Source organism: Pseudorca crassidens, chromosome 1 (genome assembly GCF_039906515.1).
Source record: "Pseudorca crassidens isolate mPseCra1 chromosome 1, mPseCra1.hap1, whole genome shotgun sequence".
In the NCBI taxonomy this organism is placed as follows: Eukaryota; Metazoa; Chordata; class Mammalia; order Artiodactyla; family Delphinidae; genus Pseudorca; species Pseudorca crassidens.
The window spans coordinates 112,326,179-112,349,934 of NC_090296.1; the positions used below are offsets into that span (position 1 = coordinate 112,326,179).

A 23,756-nucleotide genomic window follows, 5' to 3' on the forward strand; every position below is an offset into this window, starting at 1 on the left:
ATTGTGTACCTACTATGTGCCTGTCACTGGGTAAGGCACTGGGAGATAAAAGAGAATGACCTCCAGATCCTATGATTGGAAAGCTCACTGGACTGCAAGCTGCTTTAGGGTAGCTTTTTGTTAAGGGGCGATGCCAGAGACGGCGGGAACAGACTCAAAGGCAAATAATGACAACTAGGGAATCCACAACATGCTGCAGGTACGTAGAACAGGTGTACCCAACCCTGCCTGCAGTCAACATGCCTGCAGTAGTCAGGACAGGCCTCTGTAAGGAAGCAGAACTTGGGCATGGTAGAACTGGAGCAGGGCTCCGGGCATGGGTGAGACACAGATAACACAGGGAAGGCATGCAACCTAGGCTCTTTGAGGAAAAGGCGGTCACTGGAAGGATACACACAGGAAGAGAAAGTGAACCTAGAAGCCACAAAGGAATTAGCTCGTGGAATCACTGCATCTTCTGTGGCAGCCCCATGCCCTCCTCACTGTGCATCAAGTCTCACAGAGAGGCCATCTAATTGGCTTTTGGCTAATATATCACTGGTCCTAGTGGGCAGAGCTTTTTCAGCCCAGCCATCTCATAGGACACCAAATAGCCAATGAATGGGTCACTCTTGGGTCAAGTGAACATCCCTGCTCCAGTCAGGGGGCCACCCCTGCACAAGAGCCAGCCCAGCTCCACTCTATGGGGCAGGGGGCTGTGAGGGGCTCAGGACGGAAAAGGAAAGAGGGTAGTTTTAGCAAGAAAGGAATATCAGGCATGGCAGACACCATGCACAAGTTGGGGGTGGGTGGGAATCCCAGCAGGGGTCTTTGTGACCGAACACAGAGGTAAAATTAACATGGCCCACTGCGATAGAGGGTAATAGACTTGCTCAATAGACTTGCTTCCAGGGAAGCAAGGAGTAAACCAACAGCTCTGGGAGCTTACTTTGTGTCTCAAGTACCATTTTGAAGAAGTGATCTTGGATCCAGGTGTACAGTCTACACAAATTGGGACATTTTAAAAAATATGGATGCCAGAGCGCCACCCCAGACCTTCTAAATCTGAATCCGTGGCATGTATACATGTGTGTTTGTTTTAAACCTCCTCTGATTCATATATACTACCCAAGATGACAATCGCTGTGCTACATGTTTCGCTCATAATCTCATTCAATCCTCTAGAGTCAGGAGAGATGGAGGTTCAAATCCTGGCCTGATAAGGTAGGTGGTATGTTCTCAATTCCACAGATGAGAAAACCAAGGCTCAGAGAGGTGAAGTAACTTACCCAAGGTAACACAGGCAGTGAGTAGTAAAACTGGGATTCGTACCTAGGTTTAATACCTGAGCCTGAGAGACAAATTCTTGACTGTGTATTGGAGAGGGGTGGATCAGCTGCCCCTGAGATGGTCCAGCCACAGAACTTCCTGGATGGTAACAACACTGGGAACCAGGGGAATTGGGGTGGCAGTTGGTGGAGCCAAACCGGCTTAGCCAGGGCCTGGCAGTGCTTCCTGACCAGCAGAAAGCTGAAATCTCAGAGGCATGTGTGGACCCCAGGAAGGCTCTTACATCAGGGCTCAGCTGAAACATCAGAAAGAATTTCACAATTCCAAACTCTGGAAACACCGCTGATTTAGCTGGGTCCAAAGGTGTCTTATACAATCTCTTTCTCTAAGAAATCTTTTCAAGATTGCTACTTGGACCTGTGTTTACAAACCCCTGTGGACACCAGCCTTATCTCCACTCCACCTGGCCACCCTGCTCTCAAGGGTAGGGCTGGGTCTTTGTGCCTCCGTTTCCATATCTGTAAAATGGGGACGGTGACTTCCTCCCTGCCCACCTATTCCAATGTGGAGGCTCATGATCAAATGAGGTAACAGAGGAGAAGCAGCCCAACCCAGCTCCTCCCTATGAGCTCTTCAAACAACTGACCGCTGGGCTTTTAGCATCACCTTGTCCGTATCTGCAACCGTTTGCTGGGTACTTCCCACCTGCCAGGCTATGCCCCTTACATCTGTGCTAGGAATGGGAAAAGAATCACTTTGAAAGCTGCTCAGAACTGTTACTGGTAATAAGGAAGGCAAAAGACTCCAAAATGGGGCGGAGGTGGGGTGGGGGGATGGTCAGGGATGGCTTTTTGCATGGGAAAAACTTTAAAGAATCTTTGGTTCTGGAAAAGAGAGGCTCAGGGTCCTTTCAGGGAGAGGCTGTAACATCTATATGTGAAAGAATAGGGGGTCTCTTTGGGGAGGTAAGTATAAGGATGGTAGCAGATCTCGGGCCTGGGGAGGGGTCCTGGAAGGCCTCAGCATCATGGCAGATGGCAGGAGTCAGGGGAGCGGAGGTATCTATTACCCCACTTGAAGTTGTTTCCTTCTCTGTGCAGAAATTCCTTTCACTACCCGAAACTCAGTTTATCCTGCAAGCAGCCTCAGTGGCAAGGGAGGCACTCAGAAACGGGCCTGAGTCCATGCCTGAGACAGGGTCACAGAGGGAGCGCTGCCTTGTCTCGAAGGAGAAAGAGGTCCTGAATCCAAGGACCTAAGGCAACAAGGAGGATGTGAGCCCTCCCTGGGGAGACCCAGAAATGCTCAGTCAGGAACAGGACTTCCTGTTGTCCTGGAATGGAATGCTCATTATTCTTATTTGGACACTAAAGGAGGGGACCCCAGAAGGCTGGAAAACAACCCTGTGAGAAATGGGACCATCTTAGCACAAAGAAACGGAGCCTATGAGTGTGAAGCTGCCCCAGGTCCAGCGGCTCACAGTAGCAGAGCCAGGATCACACCTGGGCCCGGTGGCTGCAGCACCCGGAGTAGTCACCACCAGGCTAGGGCTCATCAGCCTGCTGCCCCGAGCCCGTCCTCCTGCTGGGGCCCTCAGCTGCCTTTCCCCCTCTGCCCCGTCTCCCTGTCTCCTCCATGACACCAGTAGGAGCGTTTGCCTCCCAGGACCGTACTGCAGCCCCTGAGCAGCCCAGTTCTCCTCTTTAGCTGGTGGGCCCTGGGCCCAGGGTGCCAAATAAACCTCACCCCCAGGAGGGAAGGATAATTCATCACCCTCCAGGCCCTGTGGCCAGGCCACCAAGGACCAGCAGCTCAGGATTCAAGATTAGGGCACTGAGGTCTCAGGCTTAGATGCAGGCAGCCGGGGGTGGGCGTGGGCAGGGGAGCAGTGTCAGCCGTGGAAATGGATTAAACAAGGACAACTGGGCTCTCAGCAGATTCCCCAATAAACCACTAAACAACTGTATCCACCTCCTCCCCTGTTCTCTGGAGGGGAGCCCAGGGTCACAGGCAGAAAGAAAAATCTTGGGCAGCTTGGTACCCACCCCACCCCCCAAAGAGCACTGGACCGGGAGTCAGAAGTCATGGGTTTAAATCCCAGCTGTGACATTTCCCTCGGCAAGTTAGTTAAGTTCTCCAAGCTTCAGCTTCCTTATCTGAAAAGTGGGAGAAACGCCGGCCACCCCGTAGGGCTGCAAGAGGGTTAAACTAGGTAACAGCCCATGACCAGTGCAGGGCCAGGTTTAGAGAGGATGCACAATCCCTAATACCCAGACCTCCCTTCCCGTCTTCCACCCCAGCACTCCCTGCAGGACAGGACAGACTGACATGGACAGTGGTTTTGAAACTGGGCTTCTCGGAGGTTCCTCACGGGCTGTGTGAGACGGAGGGCAGGGAAGGGGCGCAGGTGGACCGCTGCTCACCTCTTCTTCCTCCTTTTACATAACTGCACCTCACTTTGATCTGTTTCTATCCTGTCCCCCACCCCAGAATAAGTCACTTTTTTAAAGTTTTGCTGCTTAACTAGTAAACCATACTGGAAGTAGATCAGGAGTAGACACGTTTTTTCCACAAAGAGTCAGATGGTAAATACTTTAGGCATTGAGAGCCATACAGTAAAATCCAGGATATTATTATTTATTATTATTATTAGTAGTAGTAGTATTTTTGGCCCTGCACCATGTGGGATCCCAATTCCCCGACCCAGGATCAAATCTGCACCTCCTGCACTGGAAGCACAGAGTAGGTACTCACATAACAAAGGAGAAAACTAAATTTCCACAAAATTTTAACTGATGAAACTCAAAATATAATAAGAATTGCATTTGTCTTATTCTGTTTTGTTTGTTTTTGGTAATACAGGTCTGCCATGAGAAGAATGGAATTGCAAGGGCGGATAACAGTTTGCTTAATTGGGGTCCAAAGTTAGTGTTCCAACCATCAAATCTATTGCAACTGGTCATCTATAAAACCCATTCTTTCGGTGTCTGTGACCACCTAGAGGGGTGGGAAAAGGAGGGTGGGAGGGACGCTCAAGAGGGAGGGGATATGGGGATATATGTATACGTATAGCTGATTAACTTTGTTACACAGCAGAAACTAACACAACATTGTAAAGCAATTATACTCCAATAAAGTTAAAAAACACACACACACACACTTTGTAAAAAAAAAAAAATTCTTAGCTCCAGGGCCATTGAAAGTAGGTGGTATTGACTGTAGGGCTATAGTTTCCCATCCCCTGGACTAGACAATGTCAGAGCCCTTGCAGGTTAAAGTTCTTGGGCTTTAAAGCCTGTTGAAGGCTGCTCTGGGGGCTAGAGCAATCTCCAGAAAAGAGACTCTGAAGGCTGCAGCATCTCCTCTGTGGGAGGCTCTGGAGGGCTTCACATGGCCTCCCACCTGCACTGCCAGAGCCCTGGTGCTTAACTGTAGCTGAGGTGATGGGTACCTAAGGCCCTAACTCCCACCACTGGCCGCGGCTCTTACCCCTCACCTTGGTCTCCCCAGCAAGGGAGAATACAGGGAAACCAAGCTCTCGCCTTCGCCCTCAAAACACACTTCTCCCCAAGCACCCCCTCTCCCAATAGCACCTCACAGAAAAACCTTCTTATAGAACCATTCCAGGGAATTCCCTGGTGGTCCAGTGGTTAGGACTCTGGGCTGTCACTGCTGAGGGCCCAGTTTCAATCCCTGGTCTGGGAACTAAAAATCCCACAAGCCACGTGGCCAAAAAACCCCCACAACATTCCAGCCAGCTTCTAAAAGTAGAGACAAAGAAGTGGAACCCTTTGCCAGAGTTGTGGGGTCCCCCAAAGACCTTGACTCCCCTCTACCTCTCGGGGGAGGAAGGCAACACCATCCGTCTACAGGAAGACCTCTGCCTCTAGTCCTGACGGGGCCTCATTTTCATCACTTATAAAATGGGAATGATTATACTTGCCTTACCTGCCTTGTGTTGCTATCAGAACTTCAAAATATCTATGAAAATGCAATAGAAACACCATGAAAAAAGGTAAAGTAGCACAGAGAACAAGATTTGGAATTAAGGGAGAAGCACAGAAGACTTCAACCACTTTAAATTTCTCCACAGTGAAAACATTAAGGTGTCTTTACAAAACTCTTAAACTACACAAAAATAATGAAAGGGTATTGGCAAAGCCATAAGGAAATAAGCACATGCTGGTGACCTGGTAAACTGGTTCAGTATTTCTAGTTTCAATCATTACACAAATCAGCCATAACCTCTGACCTTGTATTCCACCTCTGAGAATACACTGGCAGAAATAATGCAGAGAGGAAATTAACAAATATGTTCACAGAAACACTTATTTTTAGTAGTGAGAAACAATAGGGAAAGTTTAGTAAATTGGGGATGTTTATATAGCAGATTATTATGAAGTTAATGAAAACATACGGACTGTATCTATTTGTTTTAAAAGGCCAGTATTCTTCAAAAATATCTTGTCATGAAAGTCAAAGAAAGGCTGAGGAACTGTTTCAGGTTAAAGGAGACTAAAGATATACGATAAGGAGATGCAGTATATGATCTTCACTGGATCCTGTTTAGCAGGGAGAAAAACTGCTAGTTGGGGGACTTCCCTGGTGGTACAGTGGTTAAGACTCCAAGCTTCCAATACAGGGGGCCCAGGTTCAATCCCTGGTCGGGGAACTAGATCCTACATGCATGCCAAAACTAAGAGTTCGCATGCTGCCATTAAGGAGCCCGCCTGCTGCAACTAAGACCCGGCACGACCAAATAAATAAATAAAATATTTTAAATAAATATATAAATAAAAAACACTAGCTGGGGAGTGGGAGGTACAAACAGTTGGGTGTAAGATAGGCTACAACGATGTATTATACAACACGGGGAACATATCCAATATTTTGTAATAACAGTAAATGGAGTTTAACCTTTTAAAATTGTATAAAATTTCAAAAAAATTTTTTTTAAAGAACACTAATGGGAAAATTGACAAAATTGGAACAAGAATGATAGCTTAGATAAAAATATTGTATCAGAGTGAAATGTCCTGAATTTGAAAGTTGTACTGTGGTTATGAAAGAGAACGCCCGTGTCCTTAGGAGATGCATAATGAAGCATTGAGGATAAAGAGGCATAGTGTCCGCAACCAACTCCCAAACGGCTCGGAAACAATAATAGGTAAGTAGGTAGGTAGATAGGTAGATAGACAGAAAGAAGGAAAGGAAAGAAGAAACTGAAGGAAAGAAAAAGAGGGAAGAAAGGCAGGAGGAGAAGGAGAAAGTGGGGAAGGAGGGAGACAGCAAGGGAGGAGGCGACAAAATGTTAAAACCTGGTCTGTCTATTTGGGAGGATCAAGTCCACCTATTCCTAGAATAGGATATACAGGAGTTCCTGTATATGAAGGATATACAGGAGTTCTGTTATTCTGAAAATGTTGCTATTAAATTTGAAATTATTTTGAAACAAAAATATTTTTCGGTTATACGGACTCTGGATACATGGAAAGGTATACATAAAACATGTTGAGTCAAAAAACAACACAATGCAAAATGTACAGGCTGGCGATATATAAGTAGAAAGGAAAGTGTGTCCCGTAGATACAGGTATATAACGGTTTCAATTATCCTCACATAGGACCTCCCTCTCGCTCTTACAATTTTCATAATGCAAACTGAGCTCAATGAGACCGCTACCTCGGGGCAAGCGGTTTGCACCATGTGCCAGCTTCTGACTGAAGCATGTGCAATGCAGCCACTTTGTTTGAGTGGCTTTGTGCTTTGTTTGCCTGACAATGGGTGATAAAGGCGCCTCCCTCCTTCCTCCAGGGCCTCTGTCATCCAGGGCCCCTGCAGTCGCCTGTCCTCCTGGCAGCTCCCTCCCTTCAACCCTCTCCACGCGCCCTCTTGCCCAAGCCCGGGCCTGCTGCTTCTCAGTCTTCGGCAGAGCCCTGACCTTGAGGTGGTTACGTGCCATCTCCAGGATTACACCGTGAGGAGCTGCCCCACACAGGGTGACAGCTTCCTCCGCTGAACAACTGGCACATGTTTGGGGGTCCCCCTATTAGCTTGTGGCCTGTTCCAACGTCTCATTTCATTAGCTTTGGAGGAGAGTACCCCTGTGCCACAACTGAGCCCTAACCTCTTCTAGGGTAAGGCCTGAGCCCTAAATCTCCTCTATCCATCACGGTGCCCAGCACCCAGTGGGTGCCTGGGAAGAGTCTCTGGACTGTGACAATGAGTACAGACGTGCACTTACACATCCACACACGCTCTCACGTTTTGGAAACCACTGGCTTGTCTGGGGCGCAGCTGTGGCCCAAAAGACCTCCTTGCCACTAACACCAAGCTGAGGGCTTCCTGGGCCTGGCACAGACAAGCTCGGTGTTAGCAGTCAGAAAGCTTTTTTGGCATGAGTGACCAGCCGCCACTGTAAAACTTCTCTGAGCCTCAGTTTTCACAACTGTGAAGTGGGAATGTGATCCAGCTCATACTGTTCCAGAAGATGGGAAGTACTCGGCACAGATACTGACATGAGGGCAGAAGATTCTTAACTTAGGTCGGTCACTTTCACTTTCCGGCAGCAGGAAATATAAGCATGTGTGTGATCAGACAAGCATGAGAATCCCAGCCCAGGGAGGCAAACAGGGCTCTGACTAGAGAAGTTTCTGGCTTTTATTTCTGACTTTCTCTGAGATTTGCTGTGTTGCACGAAGTGGAATTTCCCACTTGCCTTCTCCTTGATAAGGTAGGTGGTCTGTATTTCTTGAGCCAGTTACCTAACATTTTGGAGACTGAATTTCTTCATGTGTAAAATGGGAATAGCAGCTGCTTCACAAGGTGCTACCAGGATTAAATACAATAATGTGTGTCCACTACTATATATAAAATAAACAACAAGGACCTACTGTATAGCACAGGGAACTATATTCAATATCTTATAATAACCTATAATGGAAAAGAATCTGAAAAAGAATATATATATATATAGCTAAAATCACTTTCCTGTATACCTGAAACTAACACAACATTGTAAATCAACTATACTTCAATTAAAAAAAAAAAAAAAAAAGAGTAATGGGGACTTCCCTGGCAGTCCAGTGGTTAAGACTTCGCACTTCCACTGCAGGGAGCCTGGGTTCGATCCCTGGTCGGGGAACTAAGATCCTGCATGCTGCGCGCGGCAGCCAAAAAAAAAAAAAGAGTAAGAAGAAAAAAACAATGTGTGTCCAGGAAATGGAGTGTGTTTTGTTTCTCACTTTGTGTTTGGGGAATCCTGGACGTTCGTGCATTCCAAGGCCTATGGGAGCTGGGGGCTCGGCTGAGTTTTTGGAACCAAGGCAGGTTCCAAACAGCTCTGCAGTTAACTGTGGTGTCTGTGGGAGTTGAGCGCTTATCAAGCGTAAAAGGCCTGGGCTGGACGCTATTGGGGTTGTGGCAGGGTGGAGGGTGTGGTGGGGAGGTGGATAGGGGCAGAAAATGAAAGAATAAAAGATAAAGTACGCAGGAGCCCAGCATGGAGGACGCTGGGTTCAGCAGGGAAGATGACCAGGTGAACCTTCTGTGTAACATGAGGTACGATGACATTAGCACTTAATAGAGGTGTGGGTCCAGAATAAGAGGTAATACAGTCCATAGAGGGGGTGAGGTAGAGGGGGTAGGTGTAGAGGGAGTGGGTCATGGCAGGCTTTGCCAGGAGAGATGGCATTTGATCCTGACCTTGAGGGAAAAGTTTAATTTTTCCAAGAGTCAGGGAAGAGTGAGAGCAAAGAGAAGTCACAGAAGATTTGGGGACCTCTGGCCTCTCTCCCAGTGCTGCCGTGATGCTCAAAATAGGAGAGCAGTTGCGGACCTGCCTTCAAAGAGTTGACAGGCCAGCACAAACAAATGTGAGATAGGCCTAATCTCATCACCGGTCATCCCAGGGCCTGAGAATCTCTCCTGCTCCCCTTGGTCTAGGCAACCTGCCCCCAGGAGCTTAGCGCTTGGGGGAATGTTAACTCTGAGCACATGCAGGCCTCAAGCAGACACAAAAGAGGAGAGGCTGTGTGGGCCTGAGAAATAGCCATAGATAGATTAGAAGGTAAGACTCAGAAACAAAAACAGTTGCTAGGTTAAGGCTGCTAATCTTTTGTTGGCTTAAACTGTCTTCTTAAATGTTTTATTTAAAAAAAAAAACTTTCCTCCAAAGTAAGTCTCATAGATCTATATACTGTAAAAAGATATTCAATGTATTTCATTAAGTGAGAAAAGCAAGTTGTAGATTGTCCTGGTCGTATGATCCCATCTGGGTCTACATTCACACTTGCTTTACTTAGACTAAGTTCTGAAGGGCAACAGAAGACAATTATCATCAAAGTCTACCTGTGGATGTGAGACTTAGAGGGAGGACAGAGGGAGTTCTACTCTAACTGTTCATAAGTTTATGACATATGCCATGCATTACTTCTACAATAAAAAAATTTTTTTTAATTTAAAAAGAAATAATAAAACCCCCTTCGCCTCCGAGTTCATCTTGGAAACGCTTTTTCCCAAGGACAGAGACAGGTAAATCCAAACACCTATTATTATTGTTTTCCATAGAGCTTTGAGGCTAGACTGGGCTATAGAGCCCAGCCTGGGTACACCTGAGCTCTATACATTTCCTGGAGGTTTTTTGTTTCTCTCCCAAAAGAAGTTGCTCTGGCTAAGCTGCAGGTGCGGTGGGTGATCTTAACCGCAGAGGACCCCATTGGGAGACTCAGGTCTGGCAGGCAGCTGTCCCAAGGAATTCCTCAGCCTGTTTAGGAAGGGTGAGGCTTGAGAGCAGTGGCTCCTTCCACGGCCCAAGGCTCCTATCCCTATAAAAGGGGATTCTGCAGGTTAAGTGCCTAGCAGTGTGCCTTGCACATGTGAGCCTCCTATACGTAGCAGGGCTTCTGGCCGCTATCTTCACCAGGGGAGCTGGGGAGGTTATGATGGGATGTGTGGGGTAATGAATGGTGAGATAGGCTCCCTGAGAGAGGTGAGGGCTGTGGATAAAAGTTGAATTTACATATAGAGAGGTTTTCCTCTGTTTACACCAGCACAGTGTAGTTGAAAAGCTTCTTTGAGTTTCAGCTCCTGTACTGCTGGCTCTGTGACTTTGGACAAATCACCTCCCTTCTCTGGGCCTCACTTTTCTTGTCTATAAAACGGAGATCTGGACTAAATGCTTGTTGAGATCCAGTTCAACAGTAATATTTTATGATTTTATGTTCATCTAATAATTTAAAAATCTAAGTGAAGTAATGTAGGTATAGGAAAAAAGAAACCACTGATCATTATATGCTGCTTACATTAAATTACCTTGTACCCTTAGACACACAGTAGTCATCATTGGGCCTATCCACCAGCACCCTTCCCCAGGGAACATCAATCCTTCCCAAATGCTTACCTTTCTGACTCTGACCCTCCTACCCTACCCTCAAGGTCAAAGAAAAAAGACTACCCTACCATATATTCTCCCCCACTCCCCAAAAGCAGTAAAATTAAAGAGAAAAATAAGTTTGTGCTTTGTGGGTCCTTATGGTGTGGTAGCCAGAGCCCTAGAGTAGGAGTCAGACCACCAGTGCCCACCCTGATCTATCACCTGTTCACCGTGTGACCTTGGACAAGTCACTTCCCCTGTCTGGTCTTAGCTTCATCTATAAAATGAGGGGTTAGATGGGTTTCTCTTTATGAGCCTTGCTCTGCCCTACAGTGGCTACCCAGGCTGGGAGAGGCCAGAAGCTGCAGGCCAGCATTTCTCCAACTGTTCCCAGAAACAGCTGACAACCTCCAGCATCCCCAGCAGGCTGGGGCCAAAATGTGAGCCAGAAAATCAGGTGAGATGCGCAGGGCCAGGTGGGCCCCAGCCGTGCCCAAGACTCTCAGGTCAGGGCATGATGTCCACATCCAAAGCTGGATTCTGCAGCTTTTCTCACAGATGTTCTCTTATTTGTAGGATAAGGACATACAAGGCCTCCAAGGGCATCAGAAACATGCCCTTTGGGGACCAGACCAGGGCAGGGAGTGGACTTAAAGATTCCTTGTTTGTTAATGTATAGTTTTAGTTCAGATACAATATACCTGCAAGAAAATGTACATATACAAGTATGGCTTAACATACTTTCAGGAAATTAACACATCAGTGAAACAGGTACCCAGATCAAGAAATAGAACAATACCTGTCCCCCAGAAATCCCTCTCATGCCCCCTTTCAGTCACTAGTCCCTCAAGAATAATCACTGTTCTGATTTCTAGCACCAGGGATTCATTTTGCCTGTCTTGAATTTGACACAGATGGAATTATTCCGTATGGGCTCTTTTGAATCTGGTTTCCTTCGTTCAGCATGATGTTTGTGTGAGCTCCATCTGTCATTACAGGTAAAAAAAGGAAAAGTGACTCTCACTCATTTTCATTTTTGCATAGTAAGGACTTAAGGAGGAGCTAAAGTCAATGAGACAGCCCTGAGTCTAGGGGAGGGTGCTCACGGACAGCCCAGGAAGCAGGTTTACGTAAAGCTCCTCCCAAACATAAGAACAACCCCTCCTGCTGTTCCTCCTGCAGAGACCCACACTGTCCTGCTGGGAGGCTCTAGAAGTGGGAGACGGGGCCTTGACACCCAAACTTACTTCAAAGGCCAGAAGCTCTTGTTCACTGAACACCTCCCCTGTGCCCAGCTCTGTGAGGGACACCGCAGACTCAGCATCCCATTTAATCCCCGCAACCACGAGGTCGCTACTGTTATTATTCCTATCTCACAGGTAAAAAATACTCAGGCTCAGAGAGGTCAAGTAAGTTGTCCTAAGGTTGCACAGCTAGGAAAGGGACCCAGACCTCAAACTGTGTGTCCCCAAAGGCCAAATCTCTCCACCAGTCTGTGCTAGCAGAGAGCTCGCAGGCTGGGTCTGGCCTCCTGCTATATATCCGACCTCATCTAGCACTGCTTGCCCCCAGCTCACGTTCCACGGCCACACTGGCCTCCTGACAGCAGCTCAGGTCCCAGGCTCTCCCCACCTCGGGGCCTGCATCCATGCTGCTTCCCCTGCCCGTGCATTTACCCTCAGCCACTTCCTCGGAGCAGCCTCCCCAGCCACCCAGGGCAAACTACATCCCCTATTCTCTCTCAGAGCATCCCTCTCTCTCCTTTCATAGCCCATCACACGCTCTATAGTGACTTGTCCTTTTGTGATCCCTCAATCACTTGTTTCCAATGGAACACAAGCTGCAAGAGGACAGGAACGTCGATTTTGTTCGTCGCTGCCTCGGATAACGCCTGGCACGAGGTACACCCGCAACAGTGTGTTACGTGAAGAAGAGAGGAGGAGAGACAGATAGCACTGCCCCTTCTGAAGTCCAGCAGTCATCTGAAGGCAGCTCTAGTTCCAGCCTGTTTATGGCCCCCGGCAAGACTCTTCCCCTCTCTGAGGCTCAGTTTCCTGAACTGTCCGACGAGGGTCTTGGAAGAAAGACCTCTAAAGGCCTTCCAGCTCGTCGGACCTCTAGACCAGCGGTCCCCAACCTTTTTGGCACCAGGGACCGTTTTCGTGGAAGACGATTTTTCCACGGACGGGGAGGGGGGATGGCTCAGGCGGTAATGAGAGCGATGGGGAGCCGCAGACGAAGCTTTGCTCACTTGCCTGCCACTCACCTCCTGCTGTGCGGCCCGGTTCCTAACAGGCTGTGGACCGGTACCAGGGGTTGGGGACCCCTGCTCTAGACCACAAATCCTAGGACGACAAGCCATTCCAAAGGCCTCAGACCTTTGCTGCCTCTTACTCACCCTATGTCCAGCCAGCACCTTAGAACCTTACAAAAGTTGCAGGTACCAGGGGGCGGAGGGGAGGCTCCTCCAAGGCTACCCAGGCTGTGAGGTACCTGGGGCCTTCACACCCTGTTGTAGATGGAGGATCCCAGAGCATGAGGTCTCTTCCAGTTCTAATAGCTCTGAGGTATGGAATGGGGGAGAGACAGGACTAAGAAGGAATAACAGATGAATTCCATGGGAAACGTCTACTTCCTTCTTCAGAGCCCAAGCCCCCCCCCCCCAATTCCTGACTTCTCAGCTCACAGCCCACCCGACATAATCCCATCCAACGCTGCCCTTGTTATGTGCACAGCTGCCCCTACAACCAGGCTGGAGCTCCAGGAGGGCAAAGACTCCCCGTGTCATGCTCATCTCTGTACCCAGGGCACTTAGCACAGACCCTTACACAGAGGACATGGCCAACATGGGGCCATCGAATCAAAAGCCACTGGTAGGGCCTGCAGGGTCTGTGGCTAAGGGTGTCACTTTGCCCCTGGCATCACCAAGTTCAGGAGAAGCGCCCGAGGCGAAGAGACCCTCGCTTCTCACTCAGAGGCAGAGTCCAGCTGACCACCCTCCAGCCTCTTCCCAGCCCTTCACAGGCCCCGGATTGCCAGTGGCAATGGCCCAGACAGAAGGCTGAGGAATCTCTCCCTCTGGGACACTCTGGGACTCTGCAGACACTTGCTTCTTGACCCATCCAGTCAAGCAGGACAAGCACTCCCTAAACTTGAAGAAACCGCACTTTCTTTTTTCTGGCCTCACCACGCGGCTTGCAGGATCTTAGTTCTTAGTTCCCTGACCAGGGATTGAACCCGGCCCGGCAGTGAAAGCACCGACTCCTAACCACTGGATCACCAGGGAATTCCCATAACTGCACTTTCCATTCTTCTCTGAGTAAGGCTCCTCTGGCTTTGAAGTTCTTTCTAGTTTTTTTTTTTAAATAAAAGTACCCAGTGACCCAACTTCTAGCTATCTATCTTAAGGAAACAGTCAAAAACAGGATCAGAAATGTCTGTTAAGGGATGTTCACGATAGCTTTAGCAATGAAAATTTAAAAAAAATAAATGGAAACTGCATATTTTTAACAGTAGGGGAAATGGCTGAATAATTGGGGCATGCATATACAAGGGAATATAAAATTGCATTTAAAATATTTAATGACATGAGCAAACCTGTATGATACATTAAGATGTAATTTTAAAACTGTATTAAAACACTAACCTATAAATTCAGTGTGCTTAAAATAAAAGGAAATAAATATATACATATATTTGCAAAAAATAAACAAAAGAGAAGAAAAGAAAGTAAGAGAATTAGTCCTGACACAGGAGCTCTTTAAAGGGAAAGGCTCCCGTTGTGCATCATGGATACAGTGAAGGTCCTGAACCCCCAGATTTTTACTCTGCTGGGTGTGTGGAGGGGTTGGGCCGGGTGTACTGCAAGTATGTGTGAGTGTGCAAGAACCACGTGCACTGGAGAGAGCATGACAGGTGTGCAGGCACAGACTGGACGGGCCAGACGTTGGCCATGTCACTTGCTGGCTGAGCAACTTGCTTAAGCTCATTGGACCACAGTTTCCTCAAGAAAAATAAGAGTAAAAATAATTCCCATTTCATGAATTGTTGTGAGACTCAAACTCCAAGATTGGTGTCCTGTAGTCATTAAAATACCACCCGAATACTAGCAGTTGTTACAAATGAGAGGCAAGAAGAGAGCTTCAGAAAATCATTTCTCTCCAGACAGTAACTACTTTCAGATCTGAGTTTACCCCTGTCTGTGTTGTGGGTTTAGCAAACCTGAAAATGCACCCAATAACTCAGATCTGAAGAACCTTCACAACTAGGCTCATGTGGCTTGTCACTCAATCTAAAGCCATTTTCAGGAGGATGATTTCCCCTCCCATTCAGGCTCTGAGCTTACAGAACAAAATCCTGAGAGCTGTGGAGGGACCTCCTTGGTGGTCCAGTAGTTAAGAGTTCATGCTCCCAATGCAGGGGGCCCGGGTTCAATCCCTGGTCAGAGAACTAGATCCCACATGCTGCAACTAAGAGCCCACGTGCCGCAACTAAGACCCAGCACAGCTAAATAAATAAATAAACGTTTAAAAAAAAAAACACCTGGGAGCCACGGAGAATCCCAAGTGGGATTCGGAGAAGAAAACCAACAGGTCATATCTCAGTCCAGAGCCTGGGGAGGATTTTGGGAGCAAAGTAACAGGTACAACAAGAATCATTTAGATTTGCCGTTAACTGTCAGCCAGGTTATACTGAAAACACAGAACTCAGCAATTCTAGTCCTTTCTGCTGGCAAGTCTCCATTTCCAGAGAGATGATTCCTTGCAGAGGCACCCATGAAGATGAATAAACCTCAGGACTGTTTTTAAAGCTTCCCACGAGTCCTGTGACAAGCCCATGACCTACAAGATCTACTGACCAGTACACCTCTCACAGCCACTTACCTCCCCAGCTCCTCCCCGATGTCATAAAAGTCCTCCACCTTCTCCTGCTTGAACGTCTCCATGTTTGGGCTCCTCATTGAGGCCTGGAGCGTACAGCCCTGAAACATGAAAAAACCTGAGGTTAGGACAGACGTGTCAATTGGTACCAGCCTGAATCTAGGCCCAAAAGTAATTGGCTGCCTGGGAGCTAATAATTCAAAGATAACCCACAGCCCTCATTCCTCAAGAACAGCCTTGATCAAGCCTTTCCTCACCTGTGACCAATGATGTACCATTCTTATTTGATTTATATTAATCACATTTGTTAAGGAGACAAAAATAGCCCTCCTCACTTCTTCAGATCTGCTCTGAACAAGTTCAGAGAAACAGGACCATGGGCAACTTCGGCAATTTGTTCTCATGAAATTCAGGTCTACTGAGAAAAGAGGCAGCTGTGATGCAGGAAAAACAGAACTCGTTTTTGAGTCAGAAGTTCCAGGTTCAAGTCCCACAGTTGCCTACGTCATTTAAACTGCAGAGTCTTAACTTCCTCATCTGTAAAAGGGATTAGTACTGTAAACACCACTGCAAATCAGGATATTAATTTTATAAACCACAAAATGCAGTAGAAAGGTAAGGGATGTGCATGACCTCAGCTCCTACAGGCGCTGTGCCACCCAACTTGGAGTCTGAACTGATTTCAAACTCTCTCACTCATCACCCTAAGGGAAAGATGCCTGGGAGTGGTGTGACAAATTACAGTGGGCACCAGGAGTTAGGAGCCTGAGGTTCTAGGTGCAATTTTGTCCACAACTAGCTCTATGGCCTCATCTCTTGTCAGCGGGAGGAGGCTGTTTCCTCATCTGTAAAATGGAGCTAACTCTGCCTACCCAGGGCACCTTAATGAGAACCACAGGACTACTCTGAACCACGCAGAGCACCCACCACTCCACCAGAAGAGACGGTCTGCATCCTCCCTTGGGATCCTCCTGCCCTAAGGAGCTCACCCATTCCTGGGACAGCCACATGCCACCCTGGACAGCACCCCGAGGACAGGGCCCAGGACACAGCCTGCACATCACAAAGATAAAACCAGCTACCTGTGGATGCATCTTTCAAGAGTCATTAGCAAAGGCCTCTTGGAGCTCCTTTTGGCTAGTGCTGGCAGCTTTTCTTCTGCCTGGCAATCAGAGACCAACCACGGCCGGGCCCCATGAACCCCCAAAAGACTGTTTTCACCAGGCTGTGTGGAGGCACCATTACCTAAGGGCACGTCTCATCAGTGCCAAGTGGCTGAAGCTGTTCTAACTCTCAGGTGATGTATACATTTCACCCTCTTTCCTCCACCTCTGCCCCCTACAAACCAGAGCTCTGGTACCAACATGCCACCTGCCTCCCTCCCTTCCATCGAGTCACACACATCCCTGAAGACCTCCAGGCAGAGCTGGCCTGGCTCCCAGGCCTTACTCTCAGGGCCACCTGCCAACCTCCTGCCTGTGCATCACACATCCTCCTCCCTGCTTGGTCTTCACTCCATGCTCGCATCCAGGGCCTGGCAAGCATGGAATCCTGAGAAAAGCAGGCTCCAGGATCCCCAGTTCTAGGCTAATCTGGGTGTATATTAGCCATGTGACCCATAGCACGTTGGCACCCTCTCTGGGATTCAATCCCCCTCCTCTGTAAACTGGGGTGATCACGTCTATATCACATACTTCACACATCCATGTGAGGATCCATTGTGATAAGGACATAAACTGCTGGGCAGATAAGAACGATGATTATTATTGTTATTTGACTCATTCCAGGCCATTGTTTGTGTTTCTGCTTCCCATAGCCATTGAGGCACCAATTCTGTTCCCTTCTGAGGAAAAGGTACTGGGATTCTCCTGGCAAGTTTGGCTTGATCAGAGTCAGAAGTTTGGCCCCCTTTGCCCCCAACCCCCATTCCTGGCAAACCTCCTGAGGCTAGCACTGAGGGGGGGGGGCAGGACTGCTATCTATCGTCTTCTTTTTGCTGAAAAAATACTTCCAAATAAACCATCTGGGTCAGATCCTGGGGGTGGAGGTGACAGTAGCTACTAATTTCCCACAGCTAGATGGAAGCAGAAAACTCCAAAAAAATTCTGTTGGCAGATACCCTGAGAATGGTCCCAGGAACAGCTAGGATCCTCCATTTGGCAAGAGGCCAGCTGCATTGGCTATCGGGAGCTGAGCTGGATTTGAAGAAGCCCCACCTCCCCAGAAAACAATGAGCCCCTGCCTTGTGCTCCACATCCTGAGTGACCAGAACTTGGGGGCCAGGGGAGTCCCCTAAGCTCAAACCAGGCCCACCAGTTTGGCCTCAACTCACCATTTCAGCATAGCCCCCTCCCCCATAAATCCCATATTACAGGTAAAAGTAGACCTTTCCCATTCCCCCAAAACTTTCACCCCTGCCACACCCAAGCTCAAGCTGGGCCCTTTTCAGGGGGTTGGGGGGGGCACCTGGAAAGCCCTCCTAGCAAAACTGTTCCCTTCCCACAAAGCCAGGCTCAAATGCTACCATCTCTAGGAGCCTCCATGACCCTTTTTCTTGCCAAAACAGATTAAAACTCTCTTCCTCTTTAAATTCCCAAAGAGTGCTCTTTACACATGTTTAGGGTTAGAGCTTATCACGTTCTGGCTTATTTCATAATCTATGTCAATGTGTAACCCAGAGGGAGAGAGTACAGGTTCCACAGGCACAGAGGCCTGGGTTCATATCCCGGCTCTGCCACTTACTAGCAAACAGCACAAGACAACTTTTCTGGGCTTCAAATTACTTACCTAGGAAATAAGTCTAGACAATGCCTAGTGTTAGTGAATATCTGGAGAACTCTCAAAACTGCTAGGGAGAGTAGACACTGGGACTGCTTTGGAAAACTATTAGTCAGTTTCTACGGACGTACCTAAGAGAAACACATGCGGATGTTTTCCAAAATGGTCCACGTTAGAACGTTCACAGCAGCACTGTCAGTAATCACTAAAAATTGGAATCAACCAAATGGTCATCGACAGAAGAATGGATAAATAAATTGAGTTATACCCATACAATGAAATTATTATACAACAATGAGAAAAAGTGAACTACTGCTCCCTGCAACAATGTGGACGAGACTCACAAACATAATGTTGAATGAGAAAAGCCAGACACAAAAGACGACAGACTGTGTGATTCCCTCTAGGTAAAACAAATCCGTGGCGCCAGAAGTCGTAATAGTTGTCACGCCTCGGTCAGGGGTTGTGCCTGGAAGGGGACACAGGGAGGTGTCTGGGTGCTGACAGTGCTGCTTCTTGATGGTATGTACAGTTATTTTGTATGCAATCAAAATTTTACATAATTAAGACACGAGTCTGATATCTACTGGACAAATGAGATAACATATGTAAAGTGTTTTTCACAGTCCTTGGACGGTTCCAACAAACGTGAGTTCCCTCCCTCCTGCCTGTTGTCTTGGAGCCTCACGAGGGCAGGAGTTGTGACATTCTCACCTCTGTCCCCTTGCGGTAGCTGGTACACAGCAGGCACTCCATGAATGTTGGCTGATGTAAATTTAGTGCCCCAGCTGTCTTTCTCGAGGCTGCTGCTCAGAAAGCTCATCCGGTAGAAGCAGCTGATAACAACTCAAAGCCCCTTCATAACGTCCCTCCCCAAGATGAATTCGCATTTTACCAGTTTAGAGACATGAAACCAAAGAGGAGACAGCCTGAGGTGGAATTACAGTCACCAGCTAGGACCCGGAGAAGGACACAGAGATACAGGCATCTTTCTGGCCCCGAAAAGATGAAACCACATGGCAGAGGGCACAGCTACAACTTTTGGCCAGGGGCACAGGCCATCCATCGGCTCCAGTCATTCCAAGGTTGAGGCCCATCTTAATGCCTACATTTCTCTTAATGGAATCTCTAGAATTCACATTCCTGCCCCCCAACCCTAATACTAGGCAACACTTCTGAAAGGTTAACACAGATTTCCTAAAACCTCACAGAAAGAGATCTGTAAGAACATCTAGGGGATTTTTAGACCCTGCTCAGGAGCCACCAGCATGAGGAAGGGGAGCCAGAGAAGTTTCACTTTATCTACACTATATGTTGGGGTTCCGAGTGAGAATTCATGGGTGGGAGGAGTTTGAAAACCACTGCTGTCTGGTCAAACCCACTTGTTTTACAAGAGGAGGAAACTGAGATCCAGATGGGGGGAAGGACTTGCTGAAAGTCACACAGCTAGCCCACTCCAGCTGCTCTTCCCCCAGCTTCTGTTGACAGTACCCTCAACCCTCCAATGGTGGCACGAGGGTTACGAAGTCGGTGGCCTCCTGAGGGACAACCTGGGAGGAGGCCTCCAGGGCTGGAGGATCATTCCATGAGGAAGTTTCAACCCTACTAAGCCCCTCCCCCATGGGCCCCAGCTCACCCTGCTGAACTCTCAGAGATCCTCACCCAGTGCAAGTCTGCGAAATGGGACCATGATTGCCCCCTCACACCCCCCCCATCACATTCAGGAGGAGGCTGCCAACAGAAGGGAGGGGCATCCAGCATTACAGTGGCCCTCCATGCATTGGAGGCTTTGACCCACCCTGATCTCTGATGAGGAAGCTGGGGCTCTGAGATCAGCCACCTGCCTAAGCTGACATGAGAAAACTATCTTCCTGGTAAAGGTCCAGCTCCGCTGGGCAGCCTGCTTGGTCACCCCCCACATCTAACAACCAGGGAGGCCTTAGGGAGAGGGCCAGGGTCAGTTCAGGTCTTCTTCCTGCCAGTGGGAAGCTCACCCCAAACCAGCACACACCCACTCAAATCCACACACCCCTGCACCCCCTGCCCAAGCCTCTCCCAAAGCTGCCGAATGGGGCCACTTCAGGTGCTAAAAACACATCTTGGGAGATGGGTGGTTTGGGGAAGAACAGGACTCCGGAGGAAATCGTGAAGAGGCCAACGCACCAGCACCCCTCAGTCACCAGGGCTCTCCCAGGAATACCTTACACAGAGGCAGCTGAGAAATACAATGTCAGAAACCACAGCAGAGGTCCCCAGCTGCCCCCCACCGGATTCTTGAGTACAAGGTGTCGGGGGCCACCCGCCCCCAGCGACCTTCCCACCTGCCAGTGAGGCAGCAGCTATGCATCCTCTCTTCCAGTGTGCACTCCTAACCTACCACCTGCCTGGCCTCAACGCTGACGGCCCTGGGCCTCCTCTCCCTCCCAAAGTGAGAAGCCTAATTTCCACCTTGCAGAGTTACAGTGAGGATCAGGCAGACCCACACATGCCATGAGACATCCACCCTGCCTGAACCATAGTCGCGTAAACCGTTGACAACACCCTCCTATGCTGGGGTCGAAACCCCAGCCTGCCGCAGACCAACTGGCTGCCCCCCTGCCCACCCTAACTCTGCCCCAGCCCAGGCTCCCGACTGGGACCACAGCTTCATTCTGCCACAGGGAAAGCTGACTGGGTACGGAGCACCCTCCTCGCATCACCTGTTCGCAAGAGGGCGAGAAGGAGGTATGCGAAGCAGATGATGCTGAAAATATCTGGGCCCTTTCCTCCCGTAAATCTGGGGCCCTCCCCCGCGTCAAGGGGTCCTAACTTGATGGACGTCTGTCTCCCGTTCTCCCTAGGCGCCAGGTCTGCCAGCCGCTCCCAGCCGGTTCCTCGGGTCAAAGTGCCAGACTTCGGAGCGAGCCCTAGGGGCCCAGCGGGCAGTCCCTGAGGTCCAGGGCCGGCCAGAGCACCCAAGGCCAAGGCCGGCCATACCCGGGGGGCGGCGTCAGGGACCGGGCCGCTGACTTGCCCCGCAGCAATTTGCCCCCGCTAGCCCCAGCCCCGAGCCGCGCGCCCTGTCCCGCCCGTCGAGCCCGCAGTCGGGCGCTACTCACGGCGGGAGGCTGTGCGGCGCCGGGCGTGGAGGCGCGGTAGGCACGGGGAGCGCGGCCGGGCGCGCTGCTCTCTGCTCTGCTCCGCTCCCTGCGCGGTGGGCGCCCGGCTGCCCGCAGAGCCGCGGAGGAGCCGAGAGGGCGGGGCGGCCGGTCCCGTCCCAGGCGCCGGCTGGAGGCGCACCCGGAGGCCCGAGACGGCGCTCGGAGCGCCCCCTACCGGGAGTTCCCTCAGGACAGCTCCCGGGTGAGGGCCGAGAGCCTCCCTACCAGGTCGGAGCGTGCACCTCCTGGCCCCTGAGGTTGCCAGGAGAGGGGGCGAGAGCCAGTGGCAAGACCTGGAGTCTTCACGGGCTCTGCTGCTTACATGATGTGTGGCTGGACAGGTCGGCTAACCTCTCCAAGCCTAATCTGGAAACTAATTTAAATGAGCTGATACACTGGATATAGCCTGCCATGATCACTCAGAAAGTGGTATCTCCTTGTCCCCCGCTTCCACCATGAAAGAGGAATTCCCACCAGGGAATATGCCCCTTCCTCCCTCCCAGTCAGAGTGCTCCGACAACGGACAGATTCTTCTGGAAACCTCACCATCCACGGTTCACAGTGGGGTGGGGGCCGAGAGGGGGAGGGACACTTCCCTCCTCACCACCCCACCCCATCCCCTCATCCCCACCCCCACTTGGGAGCAGCCTGGCTTCCGTGCCCCCAGCCCTGCCTGGCACGTTGGTGAAGCCCCACACCACCCCACATCATCACATCAAGGCTTCCCTAATGAAAGACTTGGGAGTGGAGTGCTCCTCTCTTCCTTCTGCCAAAAATCCCGGGAGGAAAAAGGAATGAGAGTGGAGGGGGTGGTGGAAGGACATGGAAACAGAATGTAAGTCAAGTTCAGTGGTCTTATTTCAAGACAAGAGGCTGTTTAGGGAGAATAAATGAAGGCCCCTTCCCAGAGCCTCCATCCCTAATTCATCCAGGGCACTCCTCAAGACAGTCCAAGAGGAAAGGGTGATAGGTTCAGAGTCCTACATTTGGTTCAAAGCTCTGCTCTGCCGTTCCCGGTGTGGGTATAGTCTTGGGCATGGCGCCTGACCTTATTCTTCATCAGTAAAGTAGGTAAACACTCCTTACAGCGTCTAATGGAGCTATTGTGGGACTAAAATGAGACAGAATGTGTAAGATGCACCTAGAGGACCTCTACCTGTGTGAGCAAGCCCCCTGTCCCCTCTTTAGCCTTTCCCGACACTGGGGTACTGAGATGTACAGATCAACCAGCCCTCTCCCACTCCCCAGCTGACTGGTACTTCAGAGTCTGTGACAGCCTCTAGAAAGACCCCGGTGCTTCCTTGTTCATAAACTTGACAACATTCCAGGACAGTGCAGGCTTTGAGCCACCTCTCCCAAGAGCACCAGGCTACCTTGAGAAAGTAATATCCAAGACCAGAGGTGGCTCTCCAAGTCAGTGGCCACAGGAGGACAACCACTGGTGAGGTTTCACCAGCATAAGGAGGCCCTTCATCCTCAGACCATCCTCATACCTCCTCCCCCATTTCCAGTTATCTATTGCTGTGTAACAAACCACCCCAGCCTGTAGCATGAAACAATTCTGTCAGGCTCATGCCTTGAGGGTCAGAAACGTAGAGAGTGCACGGCACGTATGGCTTATCTCTGCTGCATGATGTCTGGGGCTTCAAATGGGGAGACTTCAGTGGGTAGGAGTGACTTGAATGGCTGGGGGCTGGAATCACCTGAAGGCTTCTTCCTTCACATGGCCGGTGCCTGTGCTATGATGAATCCAAGGCTGGGCTCAGGCGAGACTGCGGAACACCTACAGGTAGCTACAGGTAGCCATCCCTTCCCCCTCTGAGTCTCATGCTTAGTACCTGATTTGCAGCAGCAATGTCCCCTTGCCCAAGGCAAAAAGGACATTCTTGAATTTGACACATGGCAAACTAGTCAGAGAATGTCGCAGCTGGAAGTGTCGCTGTCAATCATCCCATCCAGCCAGGTTATTTTTCAGAGGAGGAAACTGAGGCTCAAGGAAGAGAAGTGACTTGCTCAAGGTCACACATCTGGTGGGGGGCAGAGCTAAGATTAGAGCCAGGTCCCCTCCCCATTTGCAGTTTGGTGCTCTTTCCATTCTACTTGCCAAATGCAGTGCCTAGGGAGATACCATCTGGAAATGCATTTTATGCTTGGGGTGGAGTGAGTTCATCAGAACCTCACCTGAGGCTACTGAGCACTGAACATGGGACTGAGGTGGCAGACGGCAGGGAAGGGAAAACCCTGAGGGTGGTGGCAGCGAGGACACCTACTCCAGAATGAAGTCAGGAGGAGGTCCAGGGATTAAGTGCTAAGAAT

General features: G+C 49.6%; 1 protein-coding gene across 8 annotated transcripts in view; it reads right to left on the bottom strand.

Moving 5' to 3' along the window:
* Positions 1-21,506, bottom strand: part of DAPK2 (death associated protein kinase 2) — a 119,692-nt gene extending 98,186 nt beyond the window's left edge. For all 8 annotated transcript variants that reach the window (XR_010946136.1, XM_067749911.1, XM_067749889.1 and 5 more), the window contains exons 1-2: positions 21,399-21,506; positions 15,526-15,623 (exon numbers count right to left, since the gene is read on the bottom strand). Coding sequence is in view for 7 of the 8 variants with exons in the window: in XM_067749911.1 (XP_067606012.1) it covers positions 15,526-15,602 (77 nt within the window). In the remaining variant the exon portion in view is untranslated. The remainder of the gene's footprint in view (positions 1-15,525; positions 15,624-21,398) is intronic.
* Between the last annotated feature and the right edge of the window lie 2,250 nt (positions 21,507-23,756).